This window comes from Sinocyclocheilus grahami, unplaced genomic scaffold (assembly GCF_001515645.1).
Source record: "Sinocyclocheilus grahami isolate Dianchi unplaced genomic scaffold, SAMN03320097.WGS_v1.1 scaffold572.1, whole genome shotgun sequence".
Classification (NCBI taxonomy): domain Eukaryota; kingdom Metazoa; phylum Chordata; class Actinopteri; order Cypriniformes; family Cyprinidae; genus Sinocyclocheilus; species Sinocyclocheilus grahami.
The window spans coordinates 271269-295067 of record NW_015505751.1 but is presented as its reverse complement, the minus strand read 5'-3'; the positions used below and the strand labels follow the sequence as shown (position 1 = coordinate 295067).

Below are 23799 nucleotides of genomic sequence, written 5' to 3'. Positions count from 1 at the left end.
TTTTTGTTTTTGTGTTTATAAACTAGTAGGTAAATACTGCTTCAGATTATTTAATTCCCTCATGTTTCTCTCACTCACATTAAGGTTGGAGAACCTTGCTTTGTTAAATTCCAGTGAGGTTTTTTTTATAGTTTGTGCTGTATGATACTCTTCCTATGATTATTCTCTGTTGAAAACCACTGAAGAGCGGACTAGATGTGACTTTTTTCAACAAGTCTCCATCTGGCAATCTACTTGTCTTCAAATCATCAGAGATGCAAGTTTCATTAAGACTGGAATCCCACTGACAAATCCTCAGCATTAGGAGCCAACTGCTGAGAAAGAGTCTGCTCCTCAAATGATAGTCTGTTTCTGACTCTGATTTCTGATTTTTGATTTTTGATTTTTGATTAAATGTGTTTGGGTGTTGAATACCAACTTTGTATGGAGCTTATACTATGACAAAACTATTTGAATTTGAATTTGAATTATTGACAAGTGTCATTTAACAAAACTAGGGATGGGAAGATTCCCTGATTTGCTCGGTGCATCGGCATAAAAAGTTAACGATACGATGCATCGGTTTAAAAAGTGTGCATCGGCTACAAGTTGCCATTTATATCACGATGCATCGTTTCTAACATATTTGCATCGGTAAAAAACGATTTATTAATATATAATTACTAGTGGATGCGCTATACTTTTATTGTTTAGAAAGTTACCAATAATCTGGGACCAATATTTTATATGTAGATTGATTTCTCCTCTCTAAACTGTTTCTCAAGCGCGCTCTCTCATCACTGCTGCTGCGTGAATATGACGAATCACAACACCACGGAGACCCGAGAAAAAGCGGGGATTAAAGTCCAAAACCTGACTTGAAATAACCTAACAAATCAATCGGGGCTAAAGCGGTATAATAAATGACAAATTAAGTTCACACAATCTCACTAATTTGTGCACGTTTATTTTTAAGCAGCTCTTAATGTCGATCATGGATCAAATCGATCCACCATCGCAAACAGCGAATATATTTTACTGTTTAATGCATTTGAGACGTTGTGTTTTCCTCAGTGCATAACTGACATGTCAGGTATATTTTTCATCTGTAAATGTCAGAAAGTCACGCAAACATATCCATTTTGCTGTCAGGAATGTGCAAGGCTTACGCGAGTGAACGAGCACTGCTGCGCGCATGCGCACTAAACAGACTGAGCGCAATCGAATAGGAGCGCAATAATTCTGAGTAAAATATACATTTTGCTAAAAATATTTGTTGTTGGACATTAAATGTGTCTTTTGGAGAATTTTAAACCTACATAAGTTGCCACAGTGACTAAGCTTGATCTAGGCCCATGTTAAATTTGCTTTATGGAACCAAATCATTTGACAATGAGTCAGACTAACTGAAACAAGCCTGGCTTATTTGGTAAACTTGTTTTTATGAAACAGGCCTCGAGGCATTAAAAGTGATCATATTTTCTCCATTGCATCGAATCGCATTGTGTTGAATCGAATCGAATCGAAATCGGATCGCACTGCATCGTAACAAGGGTGAATTGTATCGCATCGGTAGCTGCTTCATATGTATCTTCAATGTATCGTATCGTTGGCTATGCATCGAGATCATAGCAGCCTGAGTCATGAGATGCATATCCCTAAACAAAACTGAATTTTATGTGGCATTTAACATTTGATTTTGTTTTACTTGAATATGGAACATTTGAAATGTAACACAATTGATTTTTTTATGGCAGTTTTTTAATAGACATGTATTTTCAAACAGTGGATTTTTTGTTCTGAATTGTTCTGAATTACAAGACTGTGAGATGGACAAAAATGTTTTATCCACCTCTGATAATCCCAGGTTATATAATCACGCAGGTTGTTTACGCATTAAACTCATGGCCACGGGAAAAAAATGTTGTTCCCTCAACATAGGAAGTCATGGCAGAGTCCTGCACGGGTCCTGTCTGATAAACCCGCACCAGCAGTAATTGACAGAACACTCGACCCGTTATCGGACAGCAACACTATAATTCCGTACCTGACCCGAACCACACACGTATTCTCCTACATGAGGTAGACAAACCTCGTTTATTAAATCTTCTATTCAAATTGTGAATAGCAGGAAAGTAGGCTGTTTCACGGTCGGTGCTCATGCACCCAAACTTCCCCTTCCACAGCTCTTTGCGGCAGTCGCCGCCAGAGATAAAAACATGTTTTATCTTTTTATCGCCTTTAACCTATTTAAGATTCTTAACAACCAGTGGAACATTTCACTGAGCTCATGTCGGTGTGTTGAAAACATGATGATCATTTCAAATGTAGCCTAATGGAATTCCCATTGGATGATCCATCAAAAATCTTTTACAGAGATATAAATTAATTAATTAATAATTAAAAAAAAATGTTCGAGTTGGTTTGCCAGGTAAAAATACAATTAGGCTACATGTAAAATGTCATTGTTAACTGTGTTTGATATGAAAACTACGCTAGTCATAGTCCAATGAAATGATAAATAGCAAATAACACATATACTGAATTTCCGTTAAGTTTTGTTTATTTTTAATAAAATCAAATGTGACCTTGTTGTTTGTAACTATGGCAATGTCTGCCCCGAGACCGCACAAAACACTTTCACTATGAGAGAAAGCGACATCTGTGTGGCGATTCCAGGATGTCATCATCTCCATACGATTATCTCGACAAAATGATCTCGTGGCCATGACATATTATCACGCTCCCACAAGTTAATATGACGATCCCAAAAAATAAATATCTCGTGGCCACAACTTATCACGTTTCCACGAGTTAATATGTCGTGTCCACGACAAAACTAGCCTAAGTGAACCGAACATGTCCATTCCGGTCACCGTAAATGCTTCATTCGACTTTTCGGAGATCATCTGCTCTTCCCTGTGGATAACCTCTGACCTACTTTCTGTACGATCTGAATTTCTGCGTATTGAATTTTGAATATTGAATTTGATGTTCCGAATTTCTTCTTCATCTTGAAGACATGCAGTCTAACAATTCAGAACAAAAAAAATCTGCTGTTTGAAAATACATGTCTATTAAAAAAACTGCCATAAAAATTCAACTGTGTTCAATTTCAAATGTTCAATATTAAAGTAAAAAAAAATCTAATTCAGAACTATGTTAAATTCCACACAAGATTCTGTTTTGTTAAATGACACTTTTCAATAATTCAAATTTACACAATGCAAATTCAAATAGTTTTGTCTTATTATAAGCTCCATAACTTTGCTCTCTTTTGGATGCAAATAATATCAATGCAGCAGTATGATTTCATTTGGTTATCCTTTTTGTTAATGCTAATGAATTTTCAGTTGATACAGTTAAAAATCGGTTGATACAATTCAAACTGAAAGGCTTCTACAAATAGAAGGTGAGAAACACTTTAAGGTGATAATTGTTTTTTAGAGATATTGGTAGAATTCAAGTTCCTGCAAAAATTAAAATTGTTATCATTTACTTACTCTCATGGTGTTCCAAACCTGTATGACTTACTTTCTTCTGAAAATGTCTCAGTATTTTGTATACAGGTCGATCTTTGGACCATAGCGTTCTTCAAAATATAAAATTTTCTTCTCTGTACAATGTCATACAGGTTTGGAATGAAATAAGGGTGAGTAAATGATGACAGAATTCTCATTTTTCTGCAATTCTGCAATGCTATTTCAATGCATTTAGCACCTGGTTAAACTAAATTGCAGGCGGTTAGTGAGTAGCAGAGTGATTAAGGGGCTGTTCACAGAACGTAATTTTGCATTTAACTATGCTGCTTTTCCATTGTTTTTTTTATGTGAACATGCTCTAGACAGGCATCTTTGACCATTGTGCTTTTGTCTTTTGCAGGGTTTTAAGCATGACACTGGATTCTAAAAATGTAACGCTAAAGTTAAAAAAGTTCAGTGTCTCTAGACCTTGCGTTTTTTTCCATTCAATGACTCACTTTTTTAAACACAAAATTGCATTCTGTGTGAATGGCCCCTAAGACTTTTTGTATGAAAATGCTCCATGCAGTCCACCCCAACTATTTAGTGAATTCCCCCTTTTCTGTACAGTATTTCTATATATTTTTTTCTCTTTTAAAGTATAAACTTTCCCATAGAGATTCATCCACTAGTTTTACAATTGTACAGATTATTTCATCAACTTCTCTTCGATTCCTTTATTTGACAGTTTATGCGTGCTTCTCCCTGTGTTGTCTTCTTATGAAAGTCTTTGTGGTTTTCCAGAAGAATAATACTCAGCAGGACGTTGCATATAACAGCAGAAATAATGTTTTTCTTTAATATAGTGAATCAATCCAAGTCTTCTTAAAACTTCCCCGGAAGACTCTTTTTATTTTTTATTTTACTTGCACCAGATGGAATATCCTTTGGATTTTTGGCTGAAGTTTGTCCAATTGACCTCAATTCTCTCTATATGTCTTTGTCACCATCCCTTTCACTTGCTTTTCCTCTCTCATGTGCGTATACTGTCTTCCTCATTATGTCAGCTGAAGGTTCTCTGGAATTTTGCAGCTTTTATTTCTCTAACCCTTGAGGGCTGTGCTATCAAGAGACCATCCGTATGATTGACAGAAGAGAGAGCTGGAGGCAGCCAAAGCTGTAGACATCCCACTGGCACTTTCTCCAAAGCTGGCTAAGCAACAAGAGGAAGACTGGGCTGGAAGAAAAGAGAAATAATAAATGGCTGTAAGTTTTACTGGAAACATAGATGGTTCTGGCTCATAATCTGGTTCATCTTTCCGTGACTGTCACACCATTGGGTCAGGTGACAAAGACATAGTATGTGAGAGAGGCTCTTAAGCCCACAGATGTTTTCCATTCTGTCTGGGCAGACTTGTGAATAGTGCCGCGCGGCCATCAATGGATCACGTTTAAAGACAAACGGCTTGTATTGATCAATGTCCGAGTGTTTTATGCGATTAGTTTCCCAGTTGGGTTATTATGGATATGTATCAATGCAGCAGTTCTGGGAACTAACAGCTTCTGCACACATATTCCTCCATTTCCACGCGAATAGTGTCTGGTGCTGATAGCGTAACACATCGCCCATGACATATCTGTCGTACTTTGTCTCCCATTTCCCAGCTGTAAAATTTACCATAAATCAGGGAGATTAAATTTTGCATAAAAGTAACTCTTTGAAAAGGAGTTACAAGCACACGGAAACACCTGTGTGTTAACGAAATGGACCAAATTTATTGATTTTTATTTGATTGTGGGTTTTCTTGGCCAAGTAAACGGATTACCTCATCTGTAATTCTCATATTTCGGGTATTGCACCTCTTTTGAGGTCAGATTTGTGGTCTTGATGATGACTTATGGTGTGCCATGAAAATTGCAATTTTGTGGCTTTTATTCCGTATCTGCTAGATTTGAGGCCATCTATGTGCTCTTTTACTTTTTTTATCAAATTATGAATAGTTTTTAAGTGTTTTTTTAAAGCACATATGCACATTAAAAACGTTTAGTCTTTATCTGTACTCTATTCGGTGCCTGATTGGAAATGTTAGAATATCGTTTATGTTGTATTTATTTTTAATCATGACAGCTGTCATAAAACCTGAGTCAAAAAAGTGTCAAATAATAGTATGTGAGAGAGTAGGGTTCCTATTGGTCATTGGGTTCCTATTGGTCAGTGTTAGAGGAATTCAGCTTAGTCTGACAGTTAACCTGCTTTAGACCAGGTTAGTTTCCCAGCATAAGTTGCCACAGTGACTAAGCTTGATCTAGGCCCATGTTAAATTTGCTTTATGGAACCAAATCATTTGACAATGAGTCAGACTAACTGAAACAAGCCTGGCTTATTTGGTAAACTTGTTTTATGAAACAGGCCTCGAGGCATTAAAAGTGATCATATTTTCTCCATTGCATCGAATCGCATTGTGTTGAATCGAATCGAATCGAAATCGGATCGCACTGCATCGTAACAAGGGTGAATTGTATCGCATCGGTAGCTGCTTCATATGTATCTTCAATGTATCGTATCGTTGGCTATGCATCGAGATGCATATCGTATCAGCCTGAGTCATGAGATGCATATCCCTAAACAAAACTGAATTTTATGTGGCATTTAACATTTGATTTTTTTTAACTTGAATATGGAACATTTGAAATGTAACACAATTGATTTTTTTATGGCAGTTTTTTAATAGACATGTATTTTCAAACAGCGGATTTTTGTTCTGAATTACAAGATTGTGAGATGGACAAAAATGTTTTATCCACCTCTGATAATCCCAGGTTATATGATCACGCAGGTTGTTTACGCATTAAACTCGTGGCCACGGGGAAAAAATGTTGTTCCCTCAACATAGGAAGTCATGGCAGAGTCCTGCACGGGTCCTGTCTGATAAACCCGCACCAGCAGTAATTGACAGAACATAGTTGTGTTTTTTTAAAGCACATATGCACATTAAAAACGTTTAGTCTTTATCTGTACTCTGTTTGGTGCCTGATTGGAAATGTTAGAATATCGTTTATGTTGTATTTATTTTTAATCATGAAATTGTAATGATTTTTTTTTATATTTACATACATTTTACCTTTCCTTGTTTCATTTGGCAAACTAACATCTTGGCTTCCAAGCTTAGCATAGCACTATAACATTCTAGTGGCAAAAAAGCCATTTTCTCCATTGATGTTCTTTCAAAAGTAGTGGTTTATTCTGACTAAATGATTGTAAATTGCAACTACCATATAAAAGTATATATTTTGACTGTGAATTCTAACAGATAGTGCTTTCTCAATATTATAAACCTCTTTGATAGTAAAAGCAAGTACCCATCATTGATTATGGCTGTGATATAAAATAAAGACCATTAACTGTTTAAAAAAATAGATACATGCCAACTTTCTGCTTTCATAGGAAATATGCCAAGAAAGAAAAGCATGCTTGTCAAGTCTTAATATAAACTCTCATCAGTAAGTAGTTTAAGGCACTAGAGTTCAGTATGGAGTAGTTGAGTAGCACCTGGTGCAGCATGGGGGCTTGAGTCCTGGATGTGAAGAGCTTGGATGATGGACAGCTCTGAAGCATCACTGGTAGTCCTCAAACACTTTGTCTTGTCAGTGTCATTTTATGCAATCATCCCTTAGGCAGAAAACAATCACCGCTTTTAAATGGTTTAAGCTGCTTCGCAATTCAGATCCAACTGGCTTGCTTTGTTCATTACACTCTCTTTATTATTTCTATCAAGCTTAGGGAAAGAATGAGGAAAGGGTTTGGAAACTCTGATCACGAGGATTTGGATAAAACCCTGGGCCTCCCGTGATGTTTAAACTGTAATGACATTCTAAATTGTCCAACATTAACTGGGGCATCTCCAGTTCCTATCCATCCCCAAATGCTCCTCAGGCCGAGGTTGCTGGGTTGGTTTAGTGAATCTGTGTGAGTTACATATGGTAGGGTGACCATACGTGCCATTTTCCCAGGACGCGTCCTGGCCAGGATTTCTATATTGCCTAAAATATCTAGGTTTTGGCTTTGTTTGCGTGTGCAGACCGATCGGTGTATGACATCAAAAAACCTCAAGAGCATTTTGAAAGCATAAGGAACCGTCTGTATGGTATTTTGGTGTCATACACCAATCGGTCTGCACATGCAAACAAAGCCAAAACCTAGATATTTTAGGCAATATAGAAATCCTGGCCAGGACGCGTCCTGGGAAAATGGCATGTATGGTCACCCTAACATATGGGGTCGTTTGGAGTACCGACAGGCTTTCACTGTGCAGTTACCAATCACATGGTCCGTGTCTTTCTCTCTTCGCCTGAGATCGTGCTTGTGTCCAGATTCTGATTATGCAAGTGGAGTCTGTTCCACGCCAGTGGAGGATTTCAGCATGTTGTCAGTCTGACACCGGGAGATCGCTTTCTCCTGGCTGTCAGCGGAAAACAAATGACTTCTACAGTAGGTGGTAACCAGACGAGCACATTCCGAAATGCTCCTGTGAAATCTCAGAGTGACCCGATATGCCCAGAGATTGCGTTGTGTGAGTAAACGGGTAATTAAATGGTAAAGCAATATCATGTTTGTGACGTATTGCACGTCTGACCAAACATCACTCCGGGCCCCTGAAATTAGACCGTAGGTAAATGATGCACCAGCTTTGAAGTGGTTCGGGTCCTTTAAGGAATATGCTAATCTCCCCCCATTGATCTTGATTGCATGGGATGTCCTGATATAATACCCATCAGCCTGTGTGCTGCACTGCTGTTTCAGCAACACATTAGCCTGCACTGGGGAAGCTGCTTTGAAACTATAGCTTGCCAAGCTACTCATAATTTAGAGTAGTTCAACAACAGCCAAGCTACTCATGAAAAAGTAGTTGGCTACACTACAAGCTACTAATGAAAAATGCTATAAGCTACTAATAATTTAACATAGCCAAGCAACTCACTGGAAAATGTAGCTACTAACAAAAAAGCTATGTAAATCGAAAATAGTTAAAGGGTCAGTACATACATATAGACACTGCTGTTCAAAAGTTTCGGGTCAGTAAGGTTAATCGCGATTAATCTCATCCAAAATAAAAGTTTTTGTGTACATAATAAATGTGTGTGTACTGTGTATATTTATTATGTATATATAGATACAAACACATGCATGTACAAACCCGATTCCAAAAAAGTTGGGACACTGTACAAATTGTGAATAAAAACAGAATGCAATGATGTGGAAGTTTCAAATTTCAATATTTTATTCAGAATACAACATAGATGACATATCAAATGTTTAACCTGAGAAAATTTATCATTTCAAGTTGATTTTAAATTTCATGGCATCAACACATCTCAAAAAAGGTGGGACAAAGCCATGCTTACCACTGTGTGGCATCCCCTCTTCTTTTTATAACAGTCTGCAAACGTCTGGGGACTGAGGAGACAAGTTGCTCAAGTTTAGGAATAGGAATGTTGTCCCATTCTTGTCTAATACAGGCTTCTAGTTGCTCAACTGTCTTAGGCCTTCTTTGTCGCATCTTCCTCTTTATGATGCGCCAAATGTTTTCTATGGGTGAAAGATCTGGACTGCAGACTGGCCATTTCAGTACCCGGATCCTTCTTCTATGCAACCATGATGTTGTAATTGATGCAATATGTGGTCTGGCATTGTCATGTTGGAAAATGCAAGGTCTTCCCTGAAAGAGACGACGTCTGGATGGGAGCATATGTTGTTCTAGAAATTGGATATACCTTTCAGCATTGATGATGCTTTCCAGATGTGTAAGCTGCCCCATGCCACACGCACTCATGCAACCCCATACCATCAGAGATGCAGGCTTCTGAACTGAGCGCTGATAACAAATTGGGTTGTCCTTGTCCTCTTTAGTCCAGATGACATGGCGTCCCAGTTTTCCAAAAAGAACTTCAAATTTTGATTCGCCCATGTTGTGATTTCCATTACAGTAGCATATATATATTTACAGGATTATATATATAATATTTCAGTGAGTTTTGGTGACTTATCAGTTGTTTTTGTTTTACGCCAAATGCGCTTTAAAAAAAACTTGAGATGGTTTACCATAGTAACAGATTCACTAATATTAATCTGACATTCCTGTGTTACATAGAAGATGAAGGACAATTTACAAGAGTTTGAACTTCTGAAAGATAGTTTGGCAATGAAGCTGTGTATGCAATAAAATGTCACTTTAAAAACAGTGATGTAGAATTTGGTTGCACTACACCTCTAGTCACTAGAAAAAGTACTGTTTTTCACATATTATATATTTGGACTCAATATTTTTCTTAGTACTAATTTTGCCAGAAATGTAAAGAAGATTTTTAAAAAAAAAAACTCTTTAGAGCTGATGCTCATTGTTTATAGCTAAGTACTTTCACCCTGGGGCTAATGCTAGCTCATTCCTTTTAGCTCCCAGGAGGGCTGCCCAGCGGTGGGCCTGGCTGTTGTCTTGCTAAGGAGGGCTAACCGGAGGAGAGACTACCTTTCAGTTGCATCAGATGCTTTGTTCTACTCTGGTGTTTGTTGTGCTAATGGGAAAGGTCCTTGTATTACAACGTCCATGGCCAGCGCTCATCCTGGTTCATTGCCCCGTCTCCAGCCTGTCTACACCTGGTCTATACCGGGCCATCTGGGTCCCTGGAGCCTGAACAGAGTTATCACATTACAGCTCGGCTTCCTGAGACTGGACGGTGGGGTAGGGGGTGGAGGATTTGGGGGTGGCTTAGTTCCTGTTCCCCGTAGTGCACTTAGGTGGAGTTATTCAGGTGGAGGCCGGTTGATCCTTTTATATGGATCAGGTGACACCTGAGAAGGTGAAACAGCCATGTTCCTCTACCATGGATCTTCTCCATATCTCTCTCTCACTCACTCAGGTTTATTCTCCTGTCTGAGGTATTCTCCAAGCCAAGTCAAACCTCAGCATTTGGGCCGGGTTCAGCGCCCACCTCCAATCACAGTTTATGGTCGGAATCATCAGCCTGGGCTTTTCCCTCACATTCTCCCTGTCATTAAAAAGCTTTATCGTCTCTGGCCCAGCTAGCCTCACATTTTCCATTCACATCCAAGTGCAGACGTAATTATGCTAATAATTCAGTAAGGTCGTCAGGCAGTGCTCGAACCCAGGAAGATCAGGCAACTCTTCATAAAGACTCAGCCAGCTGTTCATTTTATTTAATTGCTTGAAGGGGACCGTACAATTAGATAGTGACAGAGTAATTATGACCTCACAGAGTTAAAGACTTTGTTCATTTCCAAAGTTTCTGTTACTTGACGTCAATAGTGCCTTTTGTTGCTTTGATTAGAAAACATCTGGCAAGGACGTATAGATCTATCTATCTATCGTCTGTCTGTCTGTCTGTCTGTCTGTCTGTCATTTTTTCTAGCATTTTATTATTATATGTCTATCTATCTGTCCGTCCGACCGACCGACCGACTTCTGATTTCTTCTGACTTCTGATTTAAGTTGATAGTAGTATGCCACTATTTGATCGTATTTTATGGGATACAATACTTGGGATACAGCTAGGGCTGGACGATATGGCCAAAATTTATATCACGATATATTTCTTAATTTCGGTCGATACGATATAATTCCGATATCGATATGAACACTATTAAAAAAGCCTCATAAAAACGTCCAAGAACGGCCACAACAGATGTATGTACCTACAAACTTATGAAAAATTAATTTGGCAACTCTATGAAACCTACTCTTATAAACTATATAATATTTTAGGAAAAAAATGGCGCCTAAATGTTCACCTTTTATTGGTATTTAGCCTTCATACAAACAAGAAATGTGAAATCACTGTCAAATAAATCTCAGACTCTCCTTATTAATATTAATATTCATATTTTTTACTTCAAACTTTAGGCTAACATACCAGTCAACAGTTTTTGAACAGTAAGATTTTTTTATGTTTTTTAAAGAATTCTCTTCTGCTCACCAAGCCTGCATTTATTTGATCCAAAATACAGCAAAAACGGTAACATTTTGAAATATATTTACTATTTAAAATAATAAAATAATTATAAAGACATTTTCTATTTGAAAATATAATTTATTCCTGTGATTTCAAAGCAGAGCTTTAGCATAAAATGATTGCTGAAGGATCATGTGACACTGAAGACTGGAGTAGTGATGCTGAAAATTTAGCTTTGATCACATGAATAAATTACATTTTAAAATATATTCAAATAGAAAGCAGTTATTTTAAATAGTAAAAATATTTCAAAATGTTACTGCTTTTGGTGCATTTTGGATTAAATAAATGCAGGCTTGGTGAGCAGAAGATAATTCTTTAAGAAACATTAAAAATCTTGCAGTTCAAAAACCTTTGACTAGTAGTGTAGGCTGATTATTCTTATAGATTGAAACGTGCATTAACCAGGATAACGAGTATGAAACATGCTCCGAGTTGCTTCAGAAAACAAAAAAGAGAGTAACAACAAAAGCATGTTGCTGGAAATGAGTTTATTATTGAAAATGCAAACTGCTTGTCTGCCAGCAGGAGGCGCTGTGAGAGCGGTGGAACTAGCGGTTTCTCCAGTAACGGCTGTAAACAAAGCAGCTCCACTCATGAACGCTACTTTATCAGATCAAAATGCCATCTAAACTATTCTGAAGACAGTCGGTTCCCTTCAGAGATACATTCATATAAAACACCCGCGACGCGTTTTGATTTTGAAACGTGCAGCGCTCATGTTTATTCAACGAAGTCAAATGCCACAAATAAATCAATGTATGGGAAACACTGGTAATGTATATTGAAATATCGGAAATGTTTAAAAATCATATCACCGTTATTGAAAAAAATTATATCGCGATACATATTGATATTGAATTATTGTCCAGCCTTAGATACAGCTCAGTTTATTGCATTCTTCAAAAATATAATGGCAGAAAATATGATGAGTAATTATAGTATAACATGGCTCACATCAATAACAGGAACAGCATAAAAAGCCATAATTTCAGTTTTAGGAAACAAATCATACAATCAGGGTTTAAAATTAACTTTTTCACTCACCAGCCAATTTGGCTACTAAATTTTTAAGCTACCGGCCATTCATAATTTCTACTAGCCAAAAAAATTCAACAAATAAATTATGAAAAAAGGCCGGAGGTAAGCCAACAGCTTGAGTCTGTCCACACTGGATGCGACAAAGTGACCATTGCAAATTATTTGTACTTTGTCAAACAGTAGGCCTACGTCATAAATAGAATGAGGCATCAGTTTACTGTCGGGGATTTGTCGTGCTGTGCAGTGCTGCGCCACATCCAGTGTAGGCCGCATCACCGATTATAATGGGTTCTATAGTGTTTTGTCGCATCTGGTGTAGACACGCGAGTCTTCAGGCATTTTTTTACTTTTCGTTCATTATTGCTTCAATGACTTGACAGTATAAGCATTGATTTTGTGCTAGAACATAGGAAATTTACTGCTAATAAATGCTGTCATCCTTTCCTCACCCTATGTCTATCCAAACCTGTATGACTTACTTTAAGCACCGCTTCACACTTTTGGAGTACTTGCTTTTTGTAGTTTTGCGTGGGCTGTAATTTAAAAACAGCGCCTAATATAAGGTCTCCCTCGCTTCGACGATCGACCCACCGGGAATGTCCCAGTGCTCCCGATGGCCAGTAGCTACATCACTGGGTATTTTCAAGTAAGCTAGATATGCCCAGATGCTGCGCAATTAGGCTTATTTAATATATCATGATGAGTCTCGAGTTCAGTATTTACACTAAATCTGTGCAGATTTGGCTTACATGAACTTCCTCAAGAAATTAATTAGTAAACATAATTTACGAAAAGTAACCTGCCAAATTGGCTAGTGATTTGACAGCGTTACCCGCCACAGCTGATTTTTACCCGCATTTGGCGGATTGGCGGGTGTTAATTTCAAACCCTGCATACAATCATATTTGATTGCATGGTTGTGTACTTCAGTTTGCATGATTGTAAATTCAGTTGTAGTCATCTTTCTCATATGCGCAAAACCAGATCCCTGGCACCTGTCCCAGGTTGGGTATCCCACTGAATACGAAGACATTTCAGTCGCCCTCCATTAAATCTGAGATGTGTTATGATTTATAAGTGTGTGTGATTTTTAAGGTGCAGTCAATATATCAAAAATATTTCCCTTTGAGCATTCTTGGATAAAATACGTTTTTTTTCTGTGCTGAGAGTAAAATGTACGTGTACATTTTTTGCTTTTTATTTAATTTCTCTTTTGCATATTTTAAGAGTAGTTTTTATATATGTAAAATAGTGAAAATCAAGATCTTCATTTATTATATTAGTACAATAAGTGAAGAGAAAGAACATAACACTGAAACCAGACTAAAACCTGTAACCTTTATGTGCTTTCAGATGTGTGTACTTATTGTGAATGCTGCACCAGAGGCTTTCCTGTGCGTTCTCGCTTGATTTTTGAGGTGTACTGCTTTCCTTTAAGGTCATAATTAACAAATGTTCCCAATTAAAGCTGCCTTTGTTGTTTGGCAACATTAGAAAGGTAATCTCCAAATTACACTGCAATTTGCCTAATATTTAATGATTAGCTAATGATGGGTAGCTTGCAGATGTGGACATCTGTTTTGATATATTCAGCTGACCTGTGTCACACCAGTGGAAATGTATTATAAATAGAGCTGTCATTCGAAAAAAAATGTCCAGATTAATTATATTTATATACTGATTAGCTAATCAGATAACTCACAATTAATTTCTTATATAAATATTTGCTGAAAAAATGCCCCCAGATTAATATAATTTAAATACGTCATTGTGTCAGAGGAGTAATTCATTGAAAATACATTACAAAAAGTGGTTTTAAGAGTGTGTGTGTGTCTGTGTGTGTGTGTGTGTGGTCATATAGTGTCTTCCATGTTGAAAGGGATGATTATACAACAAAATGTGTAATGTATAATGTCACATAAAGGTAATGTGACGCTTGTAAAATATATTTAGATGATCCTAATTTGGGGCCACACTTGACTTGGATGAAAGTGACAGGTCATGCTATAATGAGTAATGGTCATAATGTAACGAGCAGATGAAGAGAGTTGTCATAGATACATTACTAATGAGTGTAATTCGCATTTGCAGTCAGTGTCATCGTGGAAGAGGCATTAAACCACCTGCCCCTGCAGCTGCTGGTCTTTACCCCAGCAACGGTAGCATGTGGTGGTTTATGTGTGTGTGTGCACGCTATGTCACACAAGACAGTTCATTGGCACTAACTAGTGTGTGTGTATATCAGCAGCTCATTAAAGTGGCATGTTTTCTAACACAAGACATATTTAACATTAAATTAACACCCAGTTAACGTAATAACACCTCTGTGTTCACACTTTGACGCTTGTCTATCTCTTCACCCTTTCCCTCTCTAGCTGTGAGATTTGTGTATTTATTTCACACCACCACTAGAGCTCTGTTCAAATAAAACCTAGGGAGCTTCTCCGCTGCCTACATGTGTGACTGCCTTCTAAGAGCCTCATAAATTAACAATTAGGAAAGCTCTACACAGAAAGCAAATTCAGCAAACAGTTCGGCATTAGCTTATTGCGTTATAGACTAATAAGCTTGAAAATAAATAGAACATGCAAATATTATATATATATATATAAGGGAAAACAAAATCCAAAACTACATGGCCCTGTGTGAAAAAGTGTTTGCCCCCTAAACCTAATAACTGGTTGGGCCACCCTTAGCAGCAACAACTGCAATCAAGCATTTGCGATAACTTGCAATGAGTCTGTTACAGCGCTGTGGAGGAATTTTGGTCCATTCATCTATGCAGAATTGTTGTAATTCAGCCACATTGGAGGGTTTTCGAGCATGAACCGCATTTTTAAGGCCATGCCACTGCATCTCAATAGGATTCAGGTCAGGACTTTGACTAGGCCACTCCAAAGTCTTCATTTTGTTTTTCTTCAGCCATTCAGAGGTGGACTTGCTGGTGTGTTTTGGATCATTGTCCTGCTGCAGAACCCAAGTTCGCTTCAGCTTGAAGTCACGAACAGATGGCCGGACATTCTCCTTCAGGATTTTTTGGTAAACAGCAGAATTCATGGTTCCATTTATCACAGCAAGTCTTCCAGGTCCTGAAGCAGCAAAACAGCCCCAGACCATCACCCTACCACCACCATATTTTACTGCTGGTATGATGTTCTTTTTCTTTTTACGCAGTGTTACTTTTACGCTTTTTCCCAAAAGTCTTAGGGATCATCAATATGTTCTTTTTGCTCAGCAGCGGTTTTCGTCTTGGAACTCTGCCATGCAGACCATATTATAATTTTTTTTTTTTTTAAACAAAGCATTTCACTATGCATTCTGGGAATGCCTTCCCCGAATAAACCTACTTTTTGGAACAAGCATTGTGGAGAGACCAGTGAGGCCATAAAGAGCAGTATATATTTTTATTTGTGTAATATTTCTGAATGATCATCCCCGAATGGAAGCACACCTTTCTGTTTTTGGCATTCATGGAACTAGGTAGAGCGAGATGTCCACAAAAAGTGTGCACTGTTTTAGTGTTTACTTGAAATTATGCTATCAGTCATACCAAATGGCTGTTTAAAGCAAGTCAGTCAGTTTACACAGCAGCCATCATTGAAAAACTAATCACATTGTTTTTACAGCAAGTCATTTCACTTTGCAGCAATATTGGTAATTGACAGATATTTTGTACCCTTGTGAAAAAAAAGAAGTGCACTTAATCGCCCCCCTGCTGTAGTTTCAGCAGAGCTCTGAGCCTGTCAGCACACTGGAGATTTATACTGCAATGTGAGCCCAGTCAGCAGGGAGTCTGTGTGATCCATTACTAGAACTCTACACAGAGATGCACTCATGCACAGATGCAAATGCACACACATTTTAGAGTGTTTTAGAGTTTACTTGAGATTATGCTGTCAGTCAGACCAAATGGCTTTTTAGAACAAGTTAGTTTATACTGCAGCCATCTTGAAAAAACATTTTCTAGTCCTGCAAGTACAACTTCTGTCTTCATGAATGTGACTAAATCTGACTGAAATTGTTTAGCTCAAATCAGGCTAAAGAAAGCTGTATTTTTCTAGGTTGGTCAAGCTAGAAGCTATGTTGAGCTAATGAACAAGTGTATTCTAGTAAGAATTATTTGGAAGACCAAGCAATGACTTTACTAGTAAGACAATTGGCACTTTTTAATGAAAGGTGGGATCACATTGTTCATTACAGCAAGTTGTTTTACTTTGCAGCCATCTTGGTAATTGCCAGTTATTTTCTACCCTCGTGAAAAAAGAATTGCACTTAATTCAAAGTATTGAACGTTCACTTGTTTTAATACTTTTAATTTACAAGTGTATTAAAAACACTGCATATAATGTTATATTAATGAAATGAAATGCCACTCAAGTGTACTTATGACTACTTATTACTATTTCTTAACACACTTTAAAGTACATTTTAAATTATTATGTTTTAAAATCTTTTGTTGTGCTTTAAACAACTACACTTGTTTTGTTGACAACCATACTAAAGTAGTGTTATTTGATATTATAGTTTAAGTTAATATATTTTAATGTACTAATTATTATAAATGTGTATTAACTAGGGCTGCACAATAAATCGCATGCGATATTTAACGCGTATCTTGTCAGAAAAGCTGGTTCTGTAATCAGCGGTAAATCTGCATCACATGCGTGCTTTCACATCGAGCAGCATTAACTACACAGAGCCGTTGTTCACTGACGAGCTGCGCAAAACCCCGTTCATATTCGTGCGATTTTTTGCGCAGCTCCTCAGTGAACAACGCCTCTGTGTAGTTAATGCTGCTCAATGTGAAAGCCCGCACGTGATGGAGATTTATCGCTGATTACAGAACCAGCTTTTCTGACAAGATACGCGTTAAATATCGCATGCGATTTATTGTGCAGCCCTAGTATTAACCATATTTTAAAGACAATATAAGTAATTATGAAATTACATGTAAATACCAGCTTCATCACTGTGTCTGTCACGCGACTCTGTTCCCCTTTCGGGCTCTGTCTTTACATTTATTTTGAAAGATGAAGCTCGCGATTATGGTAAGGGGCGTTACATTTCCAACGAGTGCTTGCGGTGTTTCGGCCAATCACAATGCACTGGGTCAGCTGGCCAATCAGAGCAGACTGCGCTTGTCGGAAGGAGGGACTTTGTAGAAAACTAAGAGTTTGAGAGGGGCGGGGCATAGAGGAACTACAATAATGTACAGTATTTGAAAAATAATGTGTTTTTTTGAGCATGTCAACATATTCTGTTACACCAAATTCACAAAATAATGATCTTTAAAAAAGCATCATATGACCCCTTTAAGTCCTTACATGGATCAAAAAAACACTCTGAAGCTCAACTAATTGCATTAAATATACATTTAAACTGTAATACATTTTCCTTTAATTGCAGTTAGCATACAGTTAAATGTGCAAAATTGTTTTGTTCACACTGAAGTATATTCTTTTAGTTTATTATTATCTGTAATAAGTACTCTTTTTAAAAGTATGATAAATTTTACTTTTTCGTAAGTGTAGTCAGGCAAGTACAACCCATATTAACTAAATTGCTATCATATATTTAGATCAGGGCTGTTCAAACCTGTTCCTGAAAGTCCACTGTGCAGTTTAGGTCCAACCCTAATTATACAGACCTGAACCAGCTGATCATGGTATTCAGATTCAGTAGAAACTTCCAGGCAAGTATGTTGGAGCTGGTTGGAGCTCCGGGATCAGGATTGGACACCCCTGATTTAGATTCTTTAGCTCAAATCACATAAATCTGCAGACTAGACTAGACTACGTTCTAGAGTAAGGACTAAATCAGGTCTTTTGCATTAAGCTGATTGGAAATGTCTTCACAGACAACCACCATGCTGAGTGTTGGAATTTCTCCCATTCATTTTTCAGTCATTAATTTAGTCTGTCTCCATTTTATACCATCTCTGATTAAGCATATGTAAAAAAGGGAGAGAATTGAACTAATTCCGTACATTCCTGGAGCACCTTGCACCTCTTTTCAGACTCCATTACTGCCCCAGTCCATTGTTTATTGTGCTCTGTAGTAAAATGATGAAAATATCCCGGGTCTGACTCAAAGGGGGCCATTGTAAGACGAGCATCACTAACTCTGAACCTGTCAACACTTGCCCATATTGTGCTGCTACACTATAATAAAATGTCCTTTGTACAGTAACAAGTCTGTAATCTTCATATATTAGAGGCAGTTTTACCTGCACACTCCTGAACACACACAGAGCGCTAATAGCAACGTGACCGTCTCATTAATTTCACATTCTTGCTGTATGCTTTATCATAGTTCTCACAAAAGTGAATTAAGGCCAGAATACTGAACTTAAAACAGTTTTTTAAAATTTTTTTAGATCAGATTACTGTCCATAATGTTTTGTTAGTTAACCTTAAAACTGTATTAAATTAAATAAGGGATCATGTACATTTGCACAAAATAATCTATCTATCTATCTATCTGTCTGTCTGTACGTACGTATGTGCGTACCATGATAACACCACAGTCTGAAATATGCCTCTCTTTGACTTTCTGTTCTGGCTGTGTATCTACAGGGGCAGAGATTCCTTCAGACCCAAACGTGGTGGCCGCCTCCAGTTGGAACATGTCCAGCGGAGCTGAAAGAGGTGAGTTTTAGCCCAGCTCTGTTAGGCCACTCAGGGACACCATTAGGACTAGAGTAATGTGATAGATCGGCAGCGATTGGTGCGTGTTTTGTCTGGGGATGAATGTTAGTTTTGATTGCCAAAGCAGACAGCATTTCTAGCAGGTACATGTGAACTCTAGGATGGCAGCGTTTTGAAAGAGTCTTGTTATGTGTCTTAAGTCATCCCAATTCCTCGGTCTGGGACATTATGCACTAATTTGGGGGTTTCCGTTGTCATGGTAAACCTAGATCTGTTGTGTCTGTGCTATCATTTTAGATGCAAGTTGGAACAAAAGTCAGGAGAATTCAAGCAAGATTGTATTTTCCATAAGATTTCACAGTGCCCACGTACAATAACTCCATTTAATTTCTCTCTCATGAATGTAAATGCACAAATACCTACAAATACATAATATAAGCACTCTGTTCCATTCTTTCCATTCCAAGCCACTTTTCTGTCATTCTTTTATTTGTTGTTTCATTTAAGTGTTTTTCCTGTCTTGAATAAAACTCAGTAGTAATTAAACTAATAAGAGAATTGGAGTCATTATGTCCGCTATGTGATTTCTCCAAATTGTCCTAATTGCTTTGGGTCTTTTTAAGTGGGAGAACTTGCACAATTGGTGGCTGACTAAATACTTTTTTGCCCCACTGTATTTAAATCTCAGTCAGATTTATTGCCGGGTGTTTGAATACAGCTGTCAACACAAGAACTTTCTTCTGACTTTGAAGCTTTTCCTTTTGACCAGCAGTTGACTTATGCTTTAGGTCAGAAAACAGAAAAGGTTTAAAGAAACAAAAGATCTCACAGTGATTCCTGTCTGCTAGATACATATCTTTTTTTGTATATGGGTGTTTCTTCAACTGTATATGAACTAAAGTAAACTCTTTTAAAACTTACTTCACACTCTCACTAGTTTATTTGATTTGTCTACTAATGTTTTTTCCCCCATCATTTTCATATCATCTTGAATTATATATATATTTTAAAAAAATTACAAATGCTTGAGGTAAAATATAATTTTATGTATCTCAAATCAACTCAATACAATCATATTTTTACGTTTTTTGCAACTTTTGAAATTTTTTGCATAATTTTTGAAAATTAGGCTTTCATTTTGGTTGTACTTTTTAATTATGAAAATCACCCTGGAAATGATTAACATTTAAAAATATATATTCTAGGTATATTTACCTTGATTTTTCATAGTTTTCTTCAAATATAATATGTCTAATACTTTAACATGCTATTCAAGACTTTGTTTTTGTCTTTTATTAGAAGCTAAGTACAGAGGGATTTTCGCACAATTAGCACTGAAATCATTTTTTATTATTTTATATTTAAAGCCTGCTGTATCATATTTAATACATAACTTTCTGAGAACTATAAATTAGCAAATTATTAAAATCTGCTGGTTTAAATCTAAAAATATCCACCTTTAGGTTGAAGTACCTTATTTATTTATTTTTTGACATTTTTATTATTTCAAAACACGTGCATGCATTTTCTTAGAATTTCTTTTAGATTTTGTCTAAAGGTTCAACAAACTGCCCCATTTAAAAAATTAGATTCTTCGGACTAATATTTATATTTTACAGAGGCTTTACAGTGTTAAATTAGATGTCATAGTTTTTATGACATGCGTTTTCATGAAAGGTAAAAAATATCAGCAGTTGCAGAACAACATGATACCACACAGAAACCTTGGCAACTACCCATAATGCTCTAGTATCATGTTGTCAGTCTTTTCTGAAAATCTATCTAGTTCGCTAATGCTTTGAATAAGTATACATTTTAAGTGATATAAAATTGTACATTTTGTTGCATTCACTTGTAGATTCCACATCCAAGAAAGAATATGCACATGCCTTCCTATTTATCTCAGTGGCTCCTTTGAAACTGATGTAGCAGAAATGGTATGATAGACTTGGACATCCATTTCCCTCACACTCCCCTCCAATAACTATCAGCACAGTAAACAAAGAGCCTACTGTCCACACACATCCACACTGCCAACAAAAGATGCCATTGTCTTGATCCTGCTAACTTTAGATGGTCAAATTACTTCATCAAATCATCTGCCGAGCTTTGATAAATAAACAACTGAATTACATGTATGTGTGGGATTGTGTGCAGCTTGTTCCTTCTGGCTGAAGTTCCTAACCAGTCACCGCATCCTTACATCATTAAAGGGAAGTGGAAGTGCCCAGAAGATTAGGCTTGTCAGTCAGACAGCATTATGGGTCGGAACTGATCCCCCCTGTGGTTGGATTCTTAATTCGGTTCCATTTTTTGGAGAGCCATATTTGTATATTATTGTAAGAGAGCTGATGTTTGGATGGAGGAAATTAAGATGGAGGGATAAAGAAGAGATCCGCCAGGGGAAGGACGGGATCTTTTCCTCCAGCTGTCTTCAGACCAGACATGTCTGTAGAAAGAGAGGAGGGAAAATAAAAGGGAGGAGGTGGGAATGGACAAGAGTAAGGATAAAAGGGAGTGAGTGGAGTAATAGTTGGATGGTGTGTATATTAGTCACTTGTCACCCAGACCTCAGGTATCTCACTGTGGTTTCATATGTTGTGATGGGGACCATAGGAAATGACTGAGGCCCCAAAAATCTACACGATTAATGTATTTTGTGGATTGAATTTTGAATCTTGAATCTTGAAAAAGGACTTGCCTTTGCAGCACTTTCTAATGCAGATGTTGTCAAAGTTATTTTGTGTGGAAAAAAATAATATAGTAGCTATATTGACAATATAAAGACAGGAGGTCGTTTGCGTAATTAACAATTAGCTTTTATATTATTGTTGTTGTACATAATATTGCAAAATTAAATCATTGGAAAAGTAAAATGGAATTGTTATTATTAATTATTGCAAAATTATTAAACCTTTATATTATTATTGTTAAAAAACAAAGTTGCTGTAAAAAAATTAGATTGTCAATATAACAAAATAATTTGTTAATAATTAACAACATTAACAATTAACAGTTAATAAACAATCTCGTGATCATGAACCATATGTGTATATACTGTATATATATATAGATAGATAGATAGATAGATACAGTATATACCTGTTTGTTATTTTTATCTGAAATTTTCCATGGACACCTTGGATTTTGAAAACCCCTATTCTGAATGTTTTTTGGATTAATAGGGTCACTTAAATTTTTTCGCAGGTCCGATCCTCATACTCTTGTTAATGTTGTGGTCAACAAAATCCTGCTCAAATCTACCACCAGATTCCTGGTAACCCTAGATGCAGTTTGCTGAGCACTGCTGTCAGGTCACAGGTGTTGTTCAGACGGCACTAGGGTTTCTGAAAGGTGAATGGTAGTCAGAGGAATTCAAGCCCTACTACCACAGCAGGACTAATATTGTGGATGTACCTGCACAGCTGTGGGCCCTGCGGCTGCTTACCCTGCCTTTAACCCTGAGGGGCCACACTCATGGCTCCCTCCCAATATACTTTTATTAATTTTCTCGTCAAAGTCACATTCCTTGCACTGCACCAGAGTCTGACCTCCTGTGAGAAGATGCCACTGAATTTGAAGAGAGAGGGAAGTATAACTATTTCAACCACTATAAATTCAGACTTCAGTGAAGTAATGTGGCATAACATGTCAATAAACAGTTTGTATTTTCTAGTTTTACCATTATGATTTATCATATCATATACCTCATAGATTCACAGACCAATTTCATTGCCTTACAGACTTGTATAGTGCACATCTGTTACGGGGCTGACGAGACGTGAGACGTGCGGATCCATGTGCAAAGCTTTATTGAGCAGAGAGGTCAGAAACACAGGAAGGGTCAAACAGTGGCAAAAAGGTATATGGCGGCCAAGACACAAGAATAATCCTAGGGCTAGCGAAGGTCAACGAACGGCGAACAGAATCAAAAAGGGCGAGACTAAAGGGATAAATCCAGGAAACCAGGCAAGGATCAGAAACTGAGAAAACAGACAAGGCTAGGCTAGGCTAGGCTAGGCTAGGGCAGGGAAACTAACGAGGGCTCTGTAGTGTAGCTATCTAGAGATATGCGCTAAACAATACTCGGCAGAGGGAAGGGATCAGAGTGAGTGTTAAATAGTGAGGGAGTGATATGAAACAGCTGGGTGCAATCAGTGTTGTGTGCAATTAGTGAACCAGCTGTGTGCAATCAGTGCTGTGAATGATGGGATATGTAGTCCGGGATGATGCAACAGTGTGAGTGCGAGAGTCAATGAAAATGGGAAGGGTGACGGAAGTTCATGGATCGGATTCGTGACAACAACAGAACAAAACTTTTTAGGTGGATGTGGCTTTTGAAATTTTTTTCACTTCATCGTCAAAAAATGAATAAATAAAAATCGGGAATTAAATATACATATATATATATATATATATATATATATATATATATATAAATATATAAACAGAATATCTGAATAAACACATCAATTAGACGTCTTCAATAGAGGAATGAACTACTCATCTCCTGAAACATAGTGAATGGCATAATTGAATCAGAAACAGCAGGGGTATTTGTTGCCATATTATTTGTATTCGTTTTATAGCAACAACAAACAAGCAACATGACCCCCCCATACCCCCCCCCCAACCCGAGAAAAAAA

At 37.3% G+C, this 23799-nt stretch overlaps 1 protein-coding gene across 1 annotated transcript in view; it reads left to right on the top strand.

Moving 5' to 3' along the window:
• LOC107556549 (inactive tyrosine-protein kinase transmembrane receptor ROR1-like) overlaps positions 1-23799 on the top strand; it is a 131597-nt gene that overhangs the window by 78355 nt on the left and 29443 nt on the right. Inside the window, exon 2 of the mRNA XM_016239691.1 lies at positions 19082-19153. Within this exon, the coding sequence (XP_016095177.1) occupies positions 19082-19153 (72 nt within the window). The remainder of the gene's footprint in view (positions 1-19081; positions 19154-23799) is intronic.